The 17,239-nt window shown below is 41.6% G+C and overlaps 1 protein-coding gene across 1 annotated transcript; it reads left to right on the top strand.

Moving 5' to 3' along the window:
- The first annotated feature begins 8,467 nt into the window (after nt 1-8,467).
- Nucleotides 8,468-12,531, top strand: lyplal1 (lysophospholipase like 1). Its single transcript, XM_033980785.2, has 5 exons — nt 8,468-8,561; nt 8,886-8,985; nt 9,178-9,347; nt 9,748-9,863; nt 10,852-12,531. Exons 1-5 carry the CDS (start codon nt 8,477-8,479, stop codon nt 11,086-11,088), a joined length of 708 nt encoding a protein of 235 aa, XP_033836676.1. The 5' UTR covers nt 8,468-8,476; the 3' UTR covers nt 11,089-12,531.
- Nucleotides 12,532-17,239: the final 4,708 nt, after the last annotated feature.

Here is a 17,239-nt window from a genome sequence, read left to right as displayed (position 1 = left end):
TGAACATTTTTACATGTCCATACGTCACATGTCCATGTCACATATCCTTATATTATGTGAAAATAAAGCTCATTATGTATATTTAGATCACATTTAGATCACATTTAGATCATGTTTAGATCACGTTTAGATTATGTTTAGATCATGTTTAGATCACATTTGGATCACGTTTAGATCATGTTTAGATTATGTTTAGATCATGTTTAGATCATGTTTAGATCACATTTGGATCACATTTAGATCATGTTTAGATCACATTTAGATCACATTTGGATCATGTTTACATTATGTTTAGATCACATTTAGATCACATTTAGATCATGTTTAGATCACATTTGGATCACGTTTAGATCATGTTTAGATCACATTTGGATCACATTTAGAACATGTTTAGATCACGTTTAGATCACATTTGGATCATGTTTACATTATGTTTAGATCACATTTAGATCACATTTAGATCATGTTTAGATCACATTTGGATCACGTTTAGATCATGTTTAGATCACATTTGGATCACATTTAGATCTTGTTTAGATCACGTTTAGATCACGTTTAGATTATGTTCAGATCATATTTAGATCACATTTAGATCATGTTTAGATGACATTTAGATCATGTTTAGATCATGTTTAGATCGCATTTGGATCACGTTTAGATCATGTTTAGATCACATTTGGATCACGTTTAGATCACGTTTAGATCATGTTTAGATCACATTTAGATTTCATTTGGATCACGTTTAGATCATGTTTGGATCACATTTGGGTCACGTTTAGATCATGTTTGGATCACGTTTAGATCATGTTTAGATCACATTTAGATTTCATTTGGATCACGTTTAGATCAGGTTTAGATCACATTTGGATCACGTTTAGATTACATTTAGATCATATTTAAATCATGTTTAGATCATGTTTATATCATGTTTAGATCACATTTGGATCACGTTTAGATCATGTTTAGATCACGTTTAGATTACATTTGGATCATGTTTAGATCACGTTTGGATCACATTTGAATCATGTTTAGATCATGTTTTAGTGTGGAAGGTCAAGGTCCATATTTGCCTCTTTGGCCTGTTTTGTGCCAACAGCTGCTCTTTATCTGCAGATTTCATCGTAGGGACACATTGCATTTGACCCATCCTTTACCCAGTGTCTGTGGATCACACTTGACCCGTCTGTGTGCGTTTGACCTGGACAAGGAATAAACTATTTAAATCAGGCTGAATATCATGATTCCGAGTGGGTTTCACAGACTGGAGTTTTGTCCCTGATTTGTTGAAGCTGCAGCAGGAGTTTTGGATTTGCAGGAATGCTCCAAAAATGCCAAAGAATTCTCTGGCTCCACACGGCTCTGACGCTGCTTTGATCCACTCTCCATCTCTCTCCTTTTCTCTCCCTCTTTCTCATTCTATCTCTCCTTCCAGGACAGTGTGTTGGCCCATTTTCTCACCAAGTAAAAGCACCTCAAAGAACTATATTTAACGCTCCACATCCGACCACAATTCAAGACTCTAAATGAACACTCGAAATCAGCACTTCAAACAAACGCTCCAAACGAACACTCAAAATCAGCACTCCAAACAAATGCTCCAAATGAACACTCGAAATCAGCACTCCAAACGAACGCTCCAGAAAAACACTCGAAATGAGCACTCCAAACGAACGCTCCAGAAAAACACTCGAAATGAGCAGTCCAAACGAACGCTCCAGAAAAACACTCGAAATGAGCACTCCAAACGAACGCTCCAGAAAAACACTCCAAACAAACACTCCAAACGATCGCTCCAAACGAACATTCGAAATGAGCACTCCAAATGATTGCTCCGAATGATTACATCAAAGGAACACTGAAATGTGCACTCCAAATGATCAGTCCAAACAAACACTCGAAATGAGCACTCCAAAAGATCACTCGAAATGAGCACTCCAAATGACTGCTCTAAACAAACACTCAAAATGAGCTCTCCAAACAAACGAACAACGTCCAAAGAACGATCCAAAGGAAAGGTCCAAAGGAAAGGTCCAAATGAGCAGTCCAAATGAACGAACACTTCAAACAAACGAACGCTTCAAATGAACACTTGAAATGAGCATTCCAAACAAACGCTCCAGAAAAAAAAAACTCGAAATGAGTACTCCAAACGATCGCTCCAAATGAACATTCGAAATGAGCACTCCAAATGAGCACTCCAAACGAACGAACGGTCCAAAGAACGATCCAAAGGACACTTAAAAAAAACACTCGAAATGAGCTCTTCAGATGAACGCTTAAAAAAACACTCGAAATGAGCACCCCAAACAAACACTCCAAAAAAACGCTCCAAACAAACTCTCGAAATGAGCACTCCAAAGAATGCTCCAAATGAACACTTTGAATAATCGTGCACATTCTGTTCGACTCAAAATGCTAATATATGCTCTTTAAAGCCACAGTATGGAACTTTCTGGAGGTGGCATGTCACTCACTCCCTGGAAACAGACAGTTAAAACCATGTTTTGGAAGATTGGAAATAAATTTTATGCTATATTGTGGCTTATTATTGCCAACATGTCAGGTGTGTGGAAATGCGAGCCCACTCAGGACACATGATTTTTGCTTTTTGCTTCCTCTCTCCATAACCCCGCCTCCTCTCTCCATAACCTCGCCTCCTCTCTCCATAACCCCACCTCCTCTCTCCATAACCCCGCCTCCTCTCTCCATAACCCCGCCTCCTCTCTCCATAACCTCGCCTCCTCTCTCCATAACCCCGCCTCCTCTCTCCATAACCCTGCCTCCTCTCTCCATAACCCCACCTCCTCTCTCTCCCTGCTCCTCTCTCTCCAGAGATTATCATTTCCACATTAATACTCTTGATTTGGTTCAGTGTTGGTGGTCCAGAGCGTCCTTCAGTCTGACCCATCCACTCATCCTTTACATGAGACATAAACAGTGAATAAATCTGCTGCTATCAGACTCGTCATTTTGGTCTTAAGTGTTTGTATTAACCCGCTCTACATCATCCTGGGTTTTTTTTATTTCACTATTGTGTCTGTAAATAAAGATATGAACATCAATAACAGACAAATCAGGCGCCTTCATTCCCCGAGCTTTTAATGAGTCCATTGGCCTTAGTACTTCATAAAATTTGTCTTTTAAAGAGGGGTTATTTACTCCTATGGGGTATTAAAGAGGAGGTATTTACTTTTACGGGGTATTAAAGAGGAGGTATTTTACTTCTATAGGGTATTAAAGAGGAGGTATTTTACTTCTATGGGGTATTAAAGAGGGGTTATTTACTCCTATGGGGTATTAAAGAGGAGGTATTTTACTTCTACGGGGTATTAAAGAGGAGGTATTTTACTTCTATGGGGTATTAAAGAGGAGGTATTTTACTTCAACGGGGTATTAAAGAGGAGGTATTTTACTTCTATGGGGTATTAAAGAGGAGGTATTTTACTTCTACGGGGTATTAAAGAGGATGTATTTTACTCCTATGGGGTATTAAAGAGGAGGTATTTTACTTCTACGGGGTATTAAAGAGGAGGTATTTTACTTCTATGGGGTATTAAAGAGGAGGTATTTTACTTCAACGGGGTATTAAAGAGGAGGTATTTTACTTCTATGGGGTATTAAAGAGGAGGTATTTTACTTCTACGGGGTATTAAAGAGGATGTATTTTACTTCTATGGGGTATTAAAGAGGAGGTATTTTACTTCTACGGGGTATTAAAGAGGAGGTATTTACTTCTATGGGGTATTAAAGAGGAGGTATTTTACTTCTACGGGGTATTAAAGAGGAGGTATTTACTTCTATGGGGTACAAAAGAGGTGGTATTTACTTCTATGGGGTATAAAAGAGGTGGTATTTACTTCTATGGGGTACAAAAGAGGTGGTATTTACTTCTATGGGGTATAAAAGAGGTGGTATTTACTTCTATGGGGTATAAAAGAGGGGGTATTTACTTCTATGGGGCATTAACTGTAACACATAACATATTTAGATCACCTTTTATTGTTTTGAAAATGCTATATTCGCTCTCTGTGCTAAGCTAAGTTCAGAGGGGGAGGAACTTGTCAAGTTGCCGTGTACAGTTTTGTATCATGTTTTTGTATATTTATGGAGAATTGTGGAGCATGGGTGATGTAGGCTTGTGGGGGGAGCCTCGTACAGGCGCACACTGCTAACTGTAGGATGGTTTGTTCTGAGTAGTTGCTCCTCTTGCCTCTGAGGCGTGGGGCAGTTTGTGTGGTCTCTATAGAAACACAGTGAAAATGTCCAGGATCAGAAACACAGGCTGCAGTTTATAAAAGATAAGACTGAGACATGTGTGAGACGATGGGACCACCAGACGGAATGAGATCACCACACACACGGACGCACACTCACACACACATACACACACACGGACACACATATACACACACACAGGCACACACACACACACGTATATACGCACACACACATACACACACATACATATACGTTATATGTTTTTTATCTTTATTTATACAGGGGGACCCAGTGAGAGCACTTGGGCTCTCTTTTTCATGGACGTTCTGCTTAAAATACAATACAAACTGAAAAAAACAAATTGTATCAAATAAGTCCATATAAAACATCAAAAACAAGTGCAGGTGTGTGTATAAAACTTTATTATCAGATTATTAAATTGCAACTGTTTCATCTACGTGTCCAGTTTTGCTTTTCCTTGGAATGTTTTCCATTTTTGTGAAGCAAAACAGCTAAAAGCCTCTTTCCCATCTGTTTCTGGTGCGGCTCGTCCTTAGCCTTATACAGTCATGTGATCTGGTATTAAATGTTCCAGTATCAATGATTAACACGCAGGTGAAGTATTCTGGCAGTTTTTGAAGTAATCCCTTATAGATAAACTTCATACAGTGTGTGCTCTTCTAACAGACAGTGATGGACAACACACTTTTTCATAGAGAAACAGTGATGAGTTACAAATCCATCACTTGTAATAAAACAAAGGGCAGAGTGAAATAGTGGATCCAATGGTTTCAAAGCAGAGGCTGAAGTCTGCACCACATCCACATAATCCAGTACAGAGAGGAAGGCTGCTTGCACTATTTCGTTTCTGTAACTCATTGGGATACAATATTTGTTTCTGTAATAAAATTATAATTTAGATTTTAAACTGTTACATAATTCTGAGATATGTTTTTAAAAGGTAAGTTTTCATCAAGCCAAAATCCAAGATGTTTTTAAGGGTCGACCATTTACAGTAAATAGATTTGTAGCTTGCATGTTACTGAAATGTTTTTTTTTTAGAAAAAGTCATATACTTAGATTTACTTGCATTCAAAAACAGCTTAAGATTTATGTGGGACTTTTGGATTTCATTAAAATCTTGTTTCAGTTTTAAAAGTGCCTGACCAGCAGAGGGAGCACTTGCATACAAAACAGCATCATCTGCATGTAAATGTATGTGGCTTTCTTTTAAATTGTGACCAATAGAATTAATAAAAATAGTAAAAAGTAGGAGGCCAAAAATTGATCCTTGGGGAACTCCTTTACTTAAAGTTAAAAAAATCTGATTTAAAACCATCGGCTACTACTGCCTGGGTTCTGTTTGAAAGATCATTTTTGGAACCAACTACATGTAGCATTGTCAAATCCAATCTGCTTCAGACGCTTCAAGACGACTCCATGATCCACTGAATCAAAAGCTTCAGTTAAATCAATAAACAGAGATACACAGTCTTGTTTATGATCAAGGGCTGAGAAAATGTCATTTAAAACTTTTGTGGTTGCGGTGACAGTACTATGCACTTTTCTGAAACGCGACTGATAAGACTTCAAAATGGAGAAATTATCTAAATAACATGTAACTTTATTTTAAACTAACTTTTCTAAAACTTTTGCAAGACAAGGTCATTTAGATATTGGCCGGAAATTATTTACATTTTTAGTTGTCCCACCTTTTATGTAAAGGCATAAAGAATAACACACACACCCACACATATATATACACCCACACATATATACACACACACATATATATACACACACACGCATACACATACACACATATATACATGTACACACTTTTATATACATACACACACATATATACACACACACACCCCTACACACATATATACATGTACACACTTTTATATACATACACACATATATAGATACACACATACACACACATATAAATACACACACATACATATACATGCATACACACACACATATATACATACGCACACATATACATACACACGCACGCACACACACATACACATTTACACACACATATAAATACACACACACATACATATACATGCATATATACACACACACGTACATATACATACGCACACATATACATACACACGCATGCACACATACATACACACACGTACACACACACAGACACACACAGAGGGGATGTCAGAGTCGATGGTTTGGCTAGCGCATTAACTTTGTCCATTTATGTACACAGTCTACGCTAACACCACACTCACAGTCTCACACCACACTCAAGAGGCCTGCGAGATAACACCTTCTACTGCAAACACAATGCGGTAAGCACTCACGCCCCACAACGAGAGGGTCCATGGTTCAAATGTGTGTGAGAAGATAGGAGCGACAGAGTGTATGAGATCACCACACTCACACCACGCTCAAGGGGCCTGCACGATAACAGCCCCTGGGATAGTGCAGTTATTCACACAGGCAGAAAATCAGAGGCTAGCACTCATGCCCTATAACGAGAGAGTGTCTGGTTTAAGTCCTAGCTGCAGTTTGCCTATAACACCCAAGCATTTCTTTCTTTTTTCTTTTTTTTTTTTTTACTTTAGTTTTTTCATTTGTTTTGTAGTTGAAATAAATTGAGGCTAGATAGATTTAGTTTATTCAGATCCACTTAAGCCCCTTCATCAGTTTTGTGCCAAAAAGTTACACAATGGACCTTGACTTTACTCTGTCTTTGTGAGAGTTCATGGAGCTGGTCACTGGGTGTTTGATTCTGGAAAAGGAGGTTCAGACTTTGGTCTCTGTCTGTCTCACGCTGTCTGTCTCACTCTGTCTGTCACACTTTGTCTGTCTTACTCTGTCTGTCTCACTCTCTGTCTGTCTCACTCTGTCTGTCTCACTGTCTGTCTCACTCGCTTTCTATCTCACTCTGTCTGTCTCACTCTCTGTCTGTCTCACTCTGTCTGTCTCACTGTCTGTCCCACTCTCTGCCTGTCTCACTCTGTCTGTCTCACTGTCTGTCTCACTCTCTTTCTATCTCACTCTGTCTATCTCACTCTCTGTCTGTCTCACTCTGTCTGTCTCACATTGTTTGTCTCACTCTCTGCCTGTCTCACTCTGTCTGTCTCACTATCTGACTGTCTCACTCTCTGACTGTCTCACCCTGTCTGTCTCACTCTCTGCCTGTCTTACTCTGCCTGTCTCACTCTCTGCCTGTCTCACTCTATCTGCCTCACTCTCTGTCTCACACTGTCTGTCTGTCTCACTCTGTCTGTCTCACTCTCTGCCTGTCTCACTCTGTCTGTCTCACTCTGTCTGTTTCACTCTCTGTCTGTCTCACTCTCTGTCTGTCTCACTCTGTCTGTCTCACTCTGTCTGTCTCCCTCTCTGTCTTTTATCTAAAGACTGAGGCTTTGTTCTGACACATAAAATACTACACAACAGTATGAGGCAGATACTGCAGACTGTGTCCAGGCTTCTACAGCACCACTACCCCTCCGCCGACACTACATCTCCACCTCAACTGCCCCTCCAACGACACTAAATTTGTGACATAATGAATGACATTAAATGAAAACCATGATCACAGACAGAACTTAAAGTAAATCTGAGGTGATGCGTCAGACGTGAACATGGTTCTGTTTGTGTTAGTTAATAGGGGAAAAGTGGCTTGTCGTGTGGAGAGGGCAAGGCTCAGAGGTTTGGACTTGTGGTTTTTCTATAATGTCAACAAACAAATTCTGTCCAGAAAGTCTCCAAAACAAACACACACACACACAAACACACACACACACGCATACACATACAAAAACACACACCCACAAACACACGCACACATACACACACCCACCGAAACACATACAAACACACCCCCACACACGCATACATACACACGCGCATACAAACACACACGCATACAAACACACACACACACCCCCATGCATACATACATACACACACTCACACACACACGCATACAAACACACACACATGCACATACAAACAAACACACACACATACAAACACTGTGGGAATTATTTTATTATTTGAAAATAAAGCATCAAATAAAGTGTATTTTTCATATTTGATTTAGTTTAGTTTACATATTAGTATATATATGTTATTTTAATTAGTTTTATTTGTTTATTTGTTTGTTTGTTTGTTTGTTTGTGAGATTTTAAACTTATACTGTTCCCAGATCTCGCGTGATTTCATCCAATAAACTAAAAACAGGAATCTCGCGTGATTTGTTGTAGCTGTCATGGCGGTGGCTCGGAGGCTACAGCTGTGCGCCGTGGCTCCCACAGCGAAACACTCCGCTTCTGTGCTCTTCCTCCACGGATCAGGTGCTGCACACGGACCGGGACCGAACCGGCAGAAACAGCATCAGAAACAGCCTTTGTCCGGGGAAATGTTGCAATGTTGTTGTTGTTTTAGCGTTGTTTTAGTCTGACCTCAGTGTAAACTATGAGCACACACACACGTCATGAGTGATATTCTGTAAAGAGTAGCTGTTGTTGGACTGGAGAAGCATCATTGGTGTCAGAGGAACAGAGGATGCAGAGGATAGGGTCAGAGGAGAGAGGCATAGGAGCAGAGGAGAGGGTCAAAGGAGCAGAAGGGAAGGTTTGACTCTAGACTAAACGTTTTCTGACCCTGATGTTCCTCAGGTGACACTGGGCAGGGTCTGAGAGCCTGGGTCAGAGACGTGATGACCCCAGACCTGGCCTTCCCCCACATCAGAGTTCTCTACCCCACAGCCCCAGAGAGGTGAGCGCCATGGGTATCCTCTGAACCCTCTGCTCCTCTGACCCACTCCTCTGCATCCTTTGCTCCATCTGACCATCTCTGATCCTCCTGGTCTTCTCCTGTCGGCTCCTGCCTGCTTCTGTCTGCTTCTGTCTGCTTCTGTCTGCTTCTGTCTGCTTCTGTCTGCTCCTCTTTAAACACTCTGCTCCTCAGACCCTACACTCCGATGCGAGGTGCTCTGTCTAACGTCTGGTTCGACCGGTTGAAGATTTCCCAGGATTGTCCAGAACATCTCAACTCCATCGACTCCATGGCTCAGAGTTTAGGCTCTATTATTCAGGACGAGGTGGACGCTGGCGTTCCCAAACACCGGATCGTCATCGGTGAGATCACGTGTGGCTCCCACCGATAATGAGCTAGAGTCAGGAACTCATACATGCACCAGGAACACTCTGTACAGTTACTCTTTCATTTGATCAGAGTACAGTTACTCTTTCATTTGGTCAAAGTACAGTTACTTTACAAAATGAGTACATGGTGGGATCACACTGGCTCAAACTCAGATATCTTAGCGATGGGTAAAAAACGCCACGTGATTATCAACTAACATGACTTTTGTCATTTCAAACAGAGAAGATGTTGAACTTTGTGCCAGTTTTCGTTTCATGAGGGTAGGCCCAGAACCGGGTCTAAACCAGGTGGCAAATCTGTGTCTGACAGTTACCTGTAAAGGGCCTGTTTGCTCTAGACTTGTGCTGCATTCTGATTGGTTGATTTCCTCAGGTGGGTTCTCAATGGGAGGAGCCATGGCGTTGCACTTGGCCTGTCGCTTCCACCCCGACATCGCCGGGGTCTTCGCTCTCTCCAGTTTCCTCAACAAAGATTCTGTGGCTTTTCAGGTAACATCTGCTTCTCCTCCCTCTCACCAGGAGATTGTGGGTTGAACTCCTGCATGTTCTCCCTGTGTTTCTCTATATATCTCTCCTTCTCTCTGTCTTACTCCCCTGTCTCAATCTATCTTTCTCTGTCTATCCTCTTTCTCTCCTTCTGTCCCTCTCTTGCTCTGTCTCCTCCTCTCTCTTCCTCTCCTCTCTCGTGCCTCCTCGTCTCTCTTCCTCTCTCTCTCGTGTCTCCTCCTCCTCTCTCGTGTCTCCTCCTCCTCTCTCATGTCTCCTCCTCTCTCTCCTGTTTCCTCTTGTGTCTCCTCCTATGTGTCCTGTTTCTCTCTCCTCTCTCTTCTTCTCTCTGATCATGTCTCCTCCTATCTCTTGTGTCTCGTGTCTCCTCCTCTCTCTCCTCCTCACTCCAGGCGGTGGTGAAGCGGCGGAGGTCCCGTCTCCCTGTCCCAGGCCTCCTGCAGTGCCATGGGAGAAGTGACGAGCTGGTTTTACTTTTGTCTCCTCTCTCTCCTCCTCTCTCTCTCGTGTCTCCTCCCCTGTCTCCTCCTCTGTCTCTCGCCTCCTCTTCTCTCTCCTGTCTCCTCTCCTGCCTCCTCTCTCTTCTCCTCTCTCTCGTGTCTCTTCTTCTCTCTCATGTCTCCTGTCTCCTCCTCTCTCTTCCTCTCTCCAGGCAGTGGTGGAGCGGCGGAGGTCCCGTCTTGCTGTCCCGGACCTCCTGCAATGCCATGGGTGAAGTGACGAGCTGGTTTTGCTTCTGTCTCCTCACGTGTCTCCTGTCTTCTCCTCGCTCTCCTCCTCTCTCTCCTGTCTCCTCCTTGGTCTCCTGTCTCTTTCTCTGTCTCTTACCTCCTTCTCTCTCTCCTGCCTCCTTCTCACTATTCTACCTCCTCTTCTCTCTCCTGTCTCCTCTTCTCTCTCCTCCTCTCTCATATGTCTTCTCCTCTTTCTCATGTCCCCTCTCTCCTCCTCTCTCTACTCCTCTCTCCAGGCAGTGGAGGAGCGGCAGAGGTCCTGTCTCCCTGTCCCAGACCTCCTGCAGTGCCACGGGAGCAGTGATGAGCTGGTCTTGTTTCAGTGGGGTGAGGAGACATCGGCTTTGCTCCAAAACGCCGGGATGAGGAGCACGTTCCAGTGTTTCCCAGGACTCCACCACCAGATCTGTGGCCCAGAGATGGAGCTGGTGCGTGGGTGGATCCTGAGCCGACTGCCCCCCTCTGGCTCCTGAGCTCCAAACTCAAGGACCTGACACTGACTTACAGCGTGTAACTAAGTTTATATTTTTGTATTTTAATTTTTATGCAGAAAAGAAAAACAGACAGGACTGTGTCTGCAACATAAACTGCAAACCACATCCAAAGTGGGATTTCATCTCCTCCACAAACAACATAATCTCCTGTTTTATTCTGTATAAAAACATCAACATTATGCTCATTTTCTACAGAGCTACCATTGAGTCAGTTCTAAGATATGGAATCACCAGCTGGTTTGGAAACTTGCTGGTCAAATCAAAAACTCAAATTTTAAATCTGGTGAGGACAGCGGGGAAAATTATGGGCTGTGCTGTCCCTCTGAGCCCTCAAGAACTTTACGAACAGTCCATGAGACAGACCAGGAGCATTCTCTCTGACCCGACACATGTGTTGTACCCTGAACATGAACTATTGAGTTCAGGGAGGAGGTACAGGGCACCACGGTGGAGATACAACAGATATAAACATTCATTTGTACCTGTTTCAGTGAAACTGTTAAATGATAAATGATGTAAAAATGAGTGATGGTGTGTGGAGAGAGATGTATTGCACCCTGTGTATGGTTCTGTTGTTTACTGTGGTGTGAGCAGCCCATTGGTCTAAGAAAAATTTCTCCTAAGGGAGACAAATAAAAGAAATCTTGAATCTTGTCAAACCCTGTAGTTCATATCTGTACAAACCTGTTCTGAAATGTGGTTCTTGTATTAGTTTATATTTCAGTGTTTTTATTAGTTCTTCTGGATGGAGGCACTGCTCTGTCTGAAGCTCTGTTACTTTAATCTGAGCTTTGTTTTAGCACAATCTGAGCATAAAGCACTTTATTTCCAATTAAATTCACTCGTATGTAAACACAGCTAATGCTAAAGCGGAGGCTAAAGAAATGTAACTAAACTAAACTAAACTACGAATTACATTTTTCTTTTCATCAAACAGACCAGTTTGTTTACAGATAGATCGATATATATCGGGATGATATTTGGGCTTTTTAGCGTATGAAATCTTCAGCAGAGGCTGATGTTTTGTTTTTGTTGATCTGCTGCCTGAAAAATCTAGAGAAAGCTTTATACTAACACTTAAATATGAAGAGAAACATCACCACAGCGCTCTCATAAGGCTGTGGTAAAAAAAAAAAAAAAAGGGCTTGGGGTGAGTTTGCAGTACAGTGGTCCCTCACTATATCGCGGTTCACCTTTCGCGGTCTCACTGTTTTGTGAATTTGTTTAATGCAATTTTGCATGCTTTTTTCTTTTTTACAGCGTCTGATGGTGCATTGTGTTCTGTGTCCTGATTGGCTGTTGGACTGGTGACCATTGTCCATCAGTCTCCTCCGTGTCTCCTGTACAGTACAGAATGTGTTCAAACAAATTTACATAAATGTTGGATCACAGTGTGACTCTGAAGTGCTGTATGTTTGCAAGTTTTCTCTTCGACAAAACCCACAATGTCGATAAAAGGTTCTGCACCTTCAAAGGTACCTGTCGGAGCCATACTTAACCTGCTTACACTGCTGTTCATTAAAACACCAAAAATGCATTATGCGACACAGTCTACTTTTTACAAACAGCAGCATGTCAGACCAAGTTACTGGACCTGATCTCCTCTCTAAGCGACAAAGGCTCAGGGTCGCTACAGCACCTATTTATTTTTTTTTTTATCTACGAAGGTTTGAACTTTGAGAGTGTTTAAACAAGAGAAAAATGTGAGAAAAGTGTATAAAGTGTGTGGTGAGGGGTTTACAGATGCAAAACATATAGAATAATTGTAAAAAATAAAGCTGACTACTTTGTGGATTTCGCCTATTGCAGGTTATTTTTAGAACGTAACCCCTGCAAAATGGGGGACCACTATAGAGTTAAATGACATGATTTGGAGAAAATAATCAAAATCGACCCTAAATATCGGCAGACCTAATGGACCATCTGTTTCTCTGGACTCTAAACAATGTCCATCTGTAAGGTTAATTTACCTGGACGTGTTTGGACGTCTGCAGTGATCATCAGAGGAGGTGATGGAGCAGTCTTGCTTCTAGGAGAGGAAGAACGATAGCGCCCTCTGCTGTCCCACTACTTCAGAACATTATCCTATTATCGTCTCGGTTTGGTGTATTACAGGCATGTTTCTATATTTCAAAAGCCTCTTTTCTTCAGCGCTGTTTTTTTCTCCTCTGTCCCAGTCACTCGCTCCAGTCCATCACAAACTTCAGTTGTTTTTGTTCTTTCATTTTAGTGCTTGTGTTCCTACTAAATAAACAGGCTGGTCTATTCAATCAAAACAACTTTTGTTTTCATCAAACAGACCAGTCTGTTCAGTTGAAGAAAAGACTTTACATTGTTTACATCGTTTACTCGGTGGTTCAGATGTTTACATTGTTTATTTGGTGGTTAAAATGTTTGCATCAGGCATGCCTAAACTGTGGCCTATCCATCCATCCATTTTCTTCCTCCTATCCGGGGCCGGGTCGCGGGGGCAGCAGTCTAAGCAGGGACTCCCAGACTTCCCTCACCCCGGACACGTCCTCCAGCTCCTCCGGTGGGACCCCAAGGCGTTCCCAGGCCAGCCGAGAGACATAGTCCCTCCAGCGTGTCCTGGGTCTTCCCCGGGGCCTCCTCCCAGTGGGACATGCCTAGAACACCTCCCTAGGGAGGCGTCCAGGAGACATCCTGAGCAGATGCACGAGCCTGTGGCCCTTAGACCAATTTTTCTTGGCCCTCAAGCTTCCAGGTGAATTGGCCCATATTACCTTAAATAGTACTTTTTACTGTACATTTCTGAAAATCTCCTTAAACAAGCTCATATCAAATATTTAATGTGCCCCATTGAGGATGTAAACATGAATAAAGGTCTAGTGGTTCAGTCTAACTTGTAATAATAACACAGATTTGAAGTATTCACTGTATTGGTGACCAATTTGTAGCCCTGAATCGGCCCTCAGCTTTGTCTTTGTTTACACATGGCCCTTAATGAGAAAAGTTTGGACACCCCTAGTTTACATCGTTTATTTGGTGGTACACATGTTTACGTTGGTGGTTAACCTCAGATACACTTTTTGTTCACAAGTGGTAATGTCCAGTTCGAGCAGTATTCCAGGGCCAGTTTCCAGCTTTTCAAGTCTGAGTTAGGAAAGATCCCAGTTCCCAGTTGCTCGACACTCTCACCTTTTTGCTGAAGACTCCTAAATGGGACTATGAACGCTTGTATCCATCAGACTCCTGGAAATGTTTTGTTTAAATCCATTTTGTATTTTCTCCTAAGTTGTGTTTGCTAATGTGTGTGCCACGTGTGTCACCATGGTAACTGCTAATCATTCCTCTGTAGACACAATGCAGTCACCAGTAGTCACCACTAGAACATGTATTTTAAACATCCTTGCTCTTTCAGACTCCGACCTCCTGTTTTAAATCAAACCGTGTTGAGTTTTTGAGGCTGTGGTTGGACTAATCCTCTGTGGGTGACGCTCTCCATGTTTATTTGGTCTCCTCATAGTTGTGAGTCCAGACGGTGAACGGCTTTGACTGCACCACATGATCTATATTTGTAAGCTACATAATAAAAATGAAACGATGAGTGTGTAGTTAATCTGATGTCGTTCTGATTTCGTTCACACCTGTGCAGGTTCTGACAAAGACAATTATGCAAAAAGTGCATCAGAATTAGCCGTTACCTGTAAAATTCTGTACAAGGCTCCGCCCACAAGCCTACATCACCCACACTGACCATAAATATACAAAAACATGATGCAAAACCACACAGCAACTTGACAAACCCACCGCAAAGAGGGACTCAGAGCATCAAAACTGAAAGTGCAAATATAGCATTTTCAAAACAAAGGAAAAATGGACATCTAAATATGTTATGTGTTACAGTTAATACCCCAAAGATGTAAATACCCCCTCTTTAATACCCCATAGAAGTAAAATACCTCCTCTTTAATACCCCATAGAAGTAAAATACTCCCTCTTTAATACCCCATAGAAGTAAAATATTCCCTCTTTAATACCCCATAGAAGTAAATATTTCTTATTTAATACCCCAAAGATGTAAATACCCCCTCTTTAATACCCCATACAAGTAAAATACCCCTGCTCAGTAGTGCCATCTCAAAAATCCATTTACATTGCACAAATGGGAGCCCAGTCAACAAAAATGTTATCGCCGGCAAATGAAACATTAAACTTTAAAAATAGTTTACCAAAGTGTCAGGGTGTGGTCAGGATGAGCTCTTAACGAGGCGGCCATTTTGGAAGCATTAAAATTCCTGTAACGTTTGCAAATATCATTGGATTCAGACAAACCCATTGTAGCATCTGTGTATTTGGATGAGCTGAACATGGGTTAAAATTCTATCTTTAAAAATGGCTCTCCAGTGCCCCCTGCAAACTAACAATGGGCGTCAAGCTCTCCCACTGAGGTGTGTCCTTTTGCAGTCAAAGGGCGAGGGCCCTTTATCACTGCTTGCAGTTTAAATTGAGATTTGTATTGAATAAAAACCTTGTCACGATAAAAAATAGTTTTATTTTTTATTAAAGTCAAATTTGAGCCCCAGTGATGATCTATCCATCCATCCATTTTCTTCCACTTATCCGGGGCCGGGTCGCGGGGGCAGCAGTCTAAGCAGGGACTCCCAGACTTCCCTCATCTAATGACTTTATTTATTTAATGATGGAAGGAGCACAGAGACACATGTGATAAAATCCTGTCTGCATTATTCTGTCTCCAGTCCCAAAGCTCAACTTGGTCTGTTCCACCTTGTGATGTCATTTAGAGGTAGTTCTACAGGAAAACTGCTATTTTTAACCTCATTCCGCCTAAATGTGCAGGATTAGTGTGTTAAACATGTGTGAATGAAACACAACACAGTCCCATGTCTGTGATCAGACATGAACAGATTACTCTTCTATGGGGTATTAACTGTAACACATAACATATTTACATCACCATGTTAGCTTTATTGATTTGAAATGTTATATTTGCTGTTCACTAGATTACTCAAACATACATGGATGACAAATAAAACTTGTTCAGACATATTTTTGATGAGGTCATCCTGGTAATCGTGGCTGCGGTTGGGGTGACAGGATATGGTTCCAGGTCCATTCGTTTTTGTAAAGTTTTGTCAGAGCGTGTGGTTCTGGCTGGACAGAGATACAGTGGAAAGTCAAGGGTAATAAATGCAGTGCACATGGCTGCAGACACACAAGGTGCGTCCCAACGCTGGAGAAGAGAAAGGTCATGTCGGTTTGGCACATTCAAATCTAGCTCCGAGTCGAGTTCACTCAGCCTCGAGTTTGGATGTGGAGGACCACAGCCCCCCGCACTGACACGGTCATTTCAGTGCTCCCTCCCATCACGTTTTTATCATCACGTCATTTCAACATAGTAATGTGTGATTTCATAATATCACTGTTCTGTCCTCACTATGGCGTCACTACCAGGGCTGGACAGATAGGGAACAAAAAAGAGAGTCCACACCACGATAAACAGAAGACATGTCTTTACTCATGTTTTTCTCCACACTTGTCTCTTTGTTAATGCATATTTATGTGTTCTGTTTTACAATCTTACAAACTGTACAGGAAATACAACAGTTTTACAAAAACTTGTACCTTGTTACATAGATATGAATTATTACTGTGGCCTTATTAAATGTACTTCTGGACATTTTTTACAACAAAAAATATATTGTGCCATCAAATAAACACATTACCCAGCATAAAATAGGACCGAGTAAATAACAGGAGCTCGCAGTAGATAACGTAAATGTAAAAGTATTATGCAAATAAAAAGCAAAACAAAACATTACAGCATAAAACAAAGTTGATTTTTCAAGGCTGAAAACGGGGATGTATTTTGTCTGACTGAGCTGACCATGTTTAAAATGTCCACATGCGGCAGAAAACAAAACCAAAAAGCGTCCACTAGATGGCAGTAATTCACTTTAACATAAACAAAGATTTTCAGAGTGAACATTAAATGTGTTAAATAAAATCATCAGTATCTCTTTTTAACATGATTGTACTGTAAGTACAGACTTGACAGTTCTACACCGCCGTACGTAACGAATACATTTTCGGAGTGTAACAGCCTGACCAGTGGGGGCAGCAGTGCACTAACCGTGTCTACTCTGCT

This window comes from Periophthalmus magnuspinnatus, chromosome 16 (assembly GCF_009829125.3).
Source record: "Periophthalmus magnuspinnatus isolate fPerMag1 chromosome 16, fPerMag1.2.pri, whole genome shotgun sequence".
Lineage (NCBI taxonomy): Eukaryota > Metazoa > Chordata > Actinopteri > Gobiiformes > Gobiidae > Periophthalmus > Periophthalmus magnuspinnatus.
Note: the sequence above shows the minus strand (reverse complement) of the source record. Positions and strands in the feature narration are given on the sequence as shown.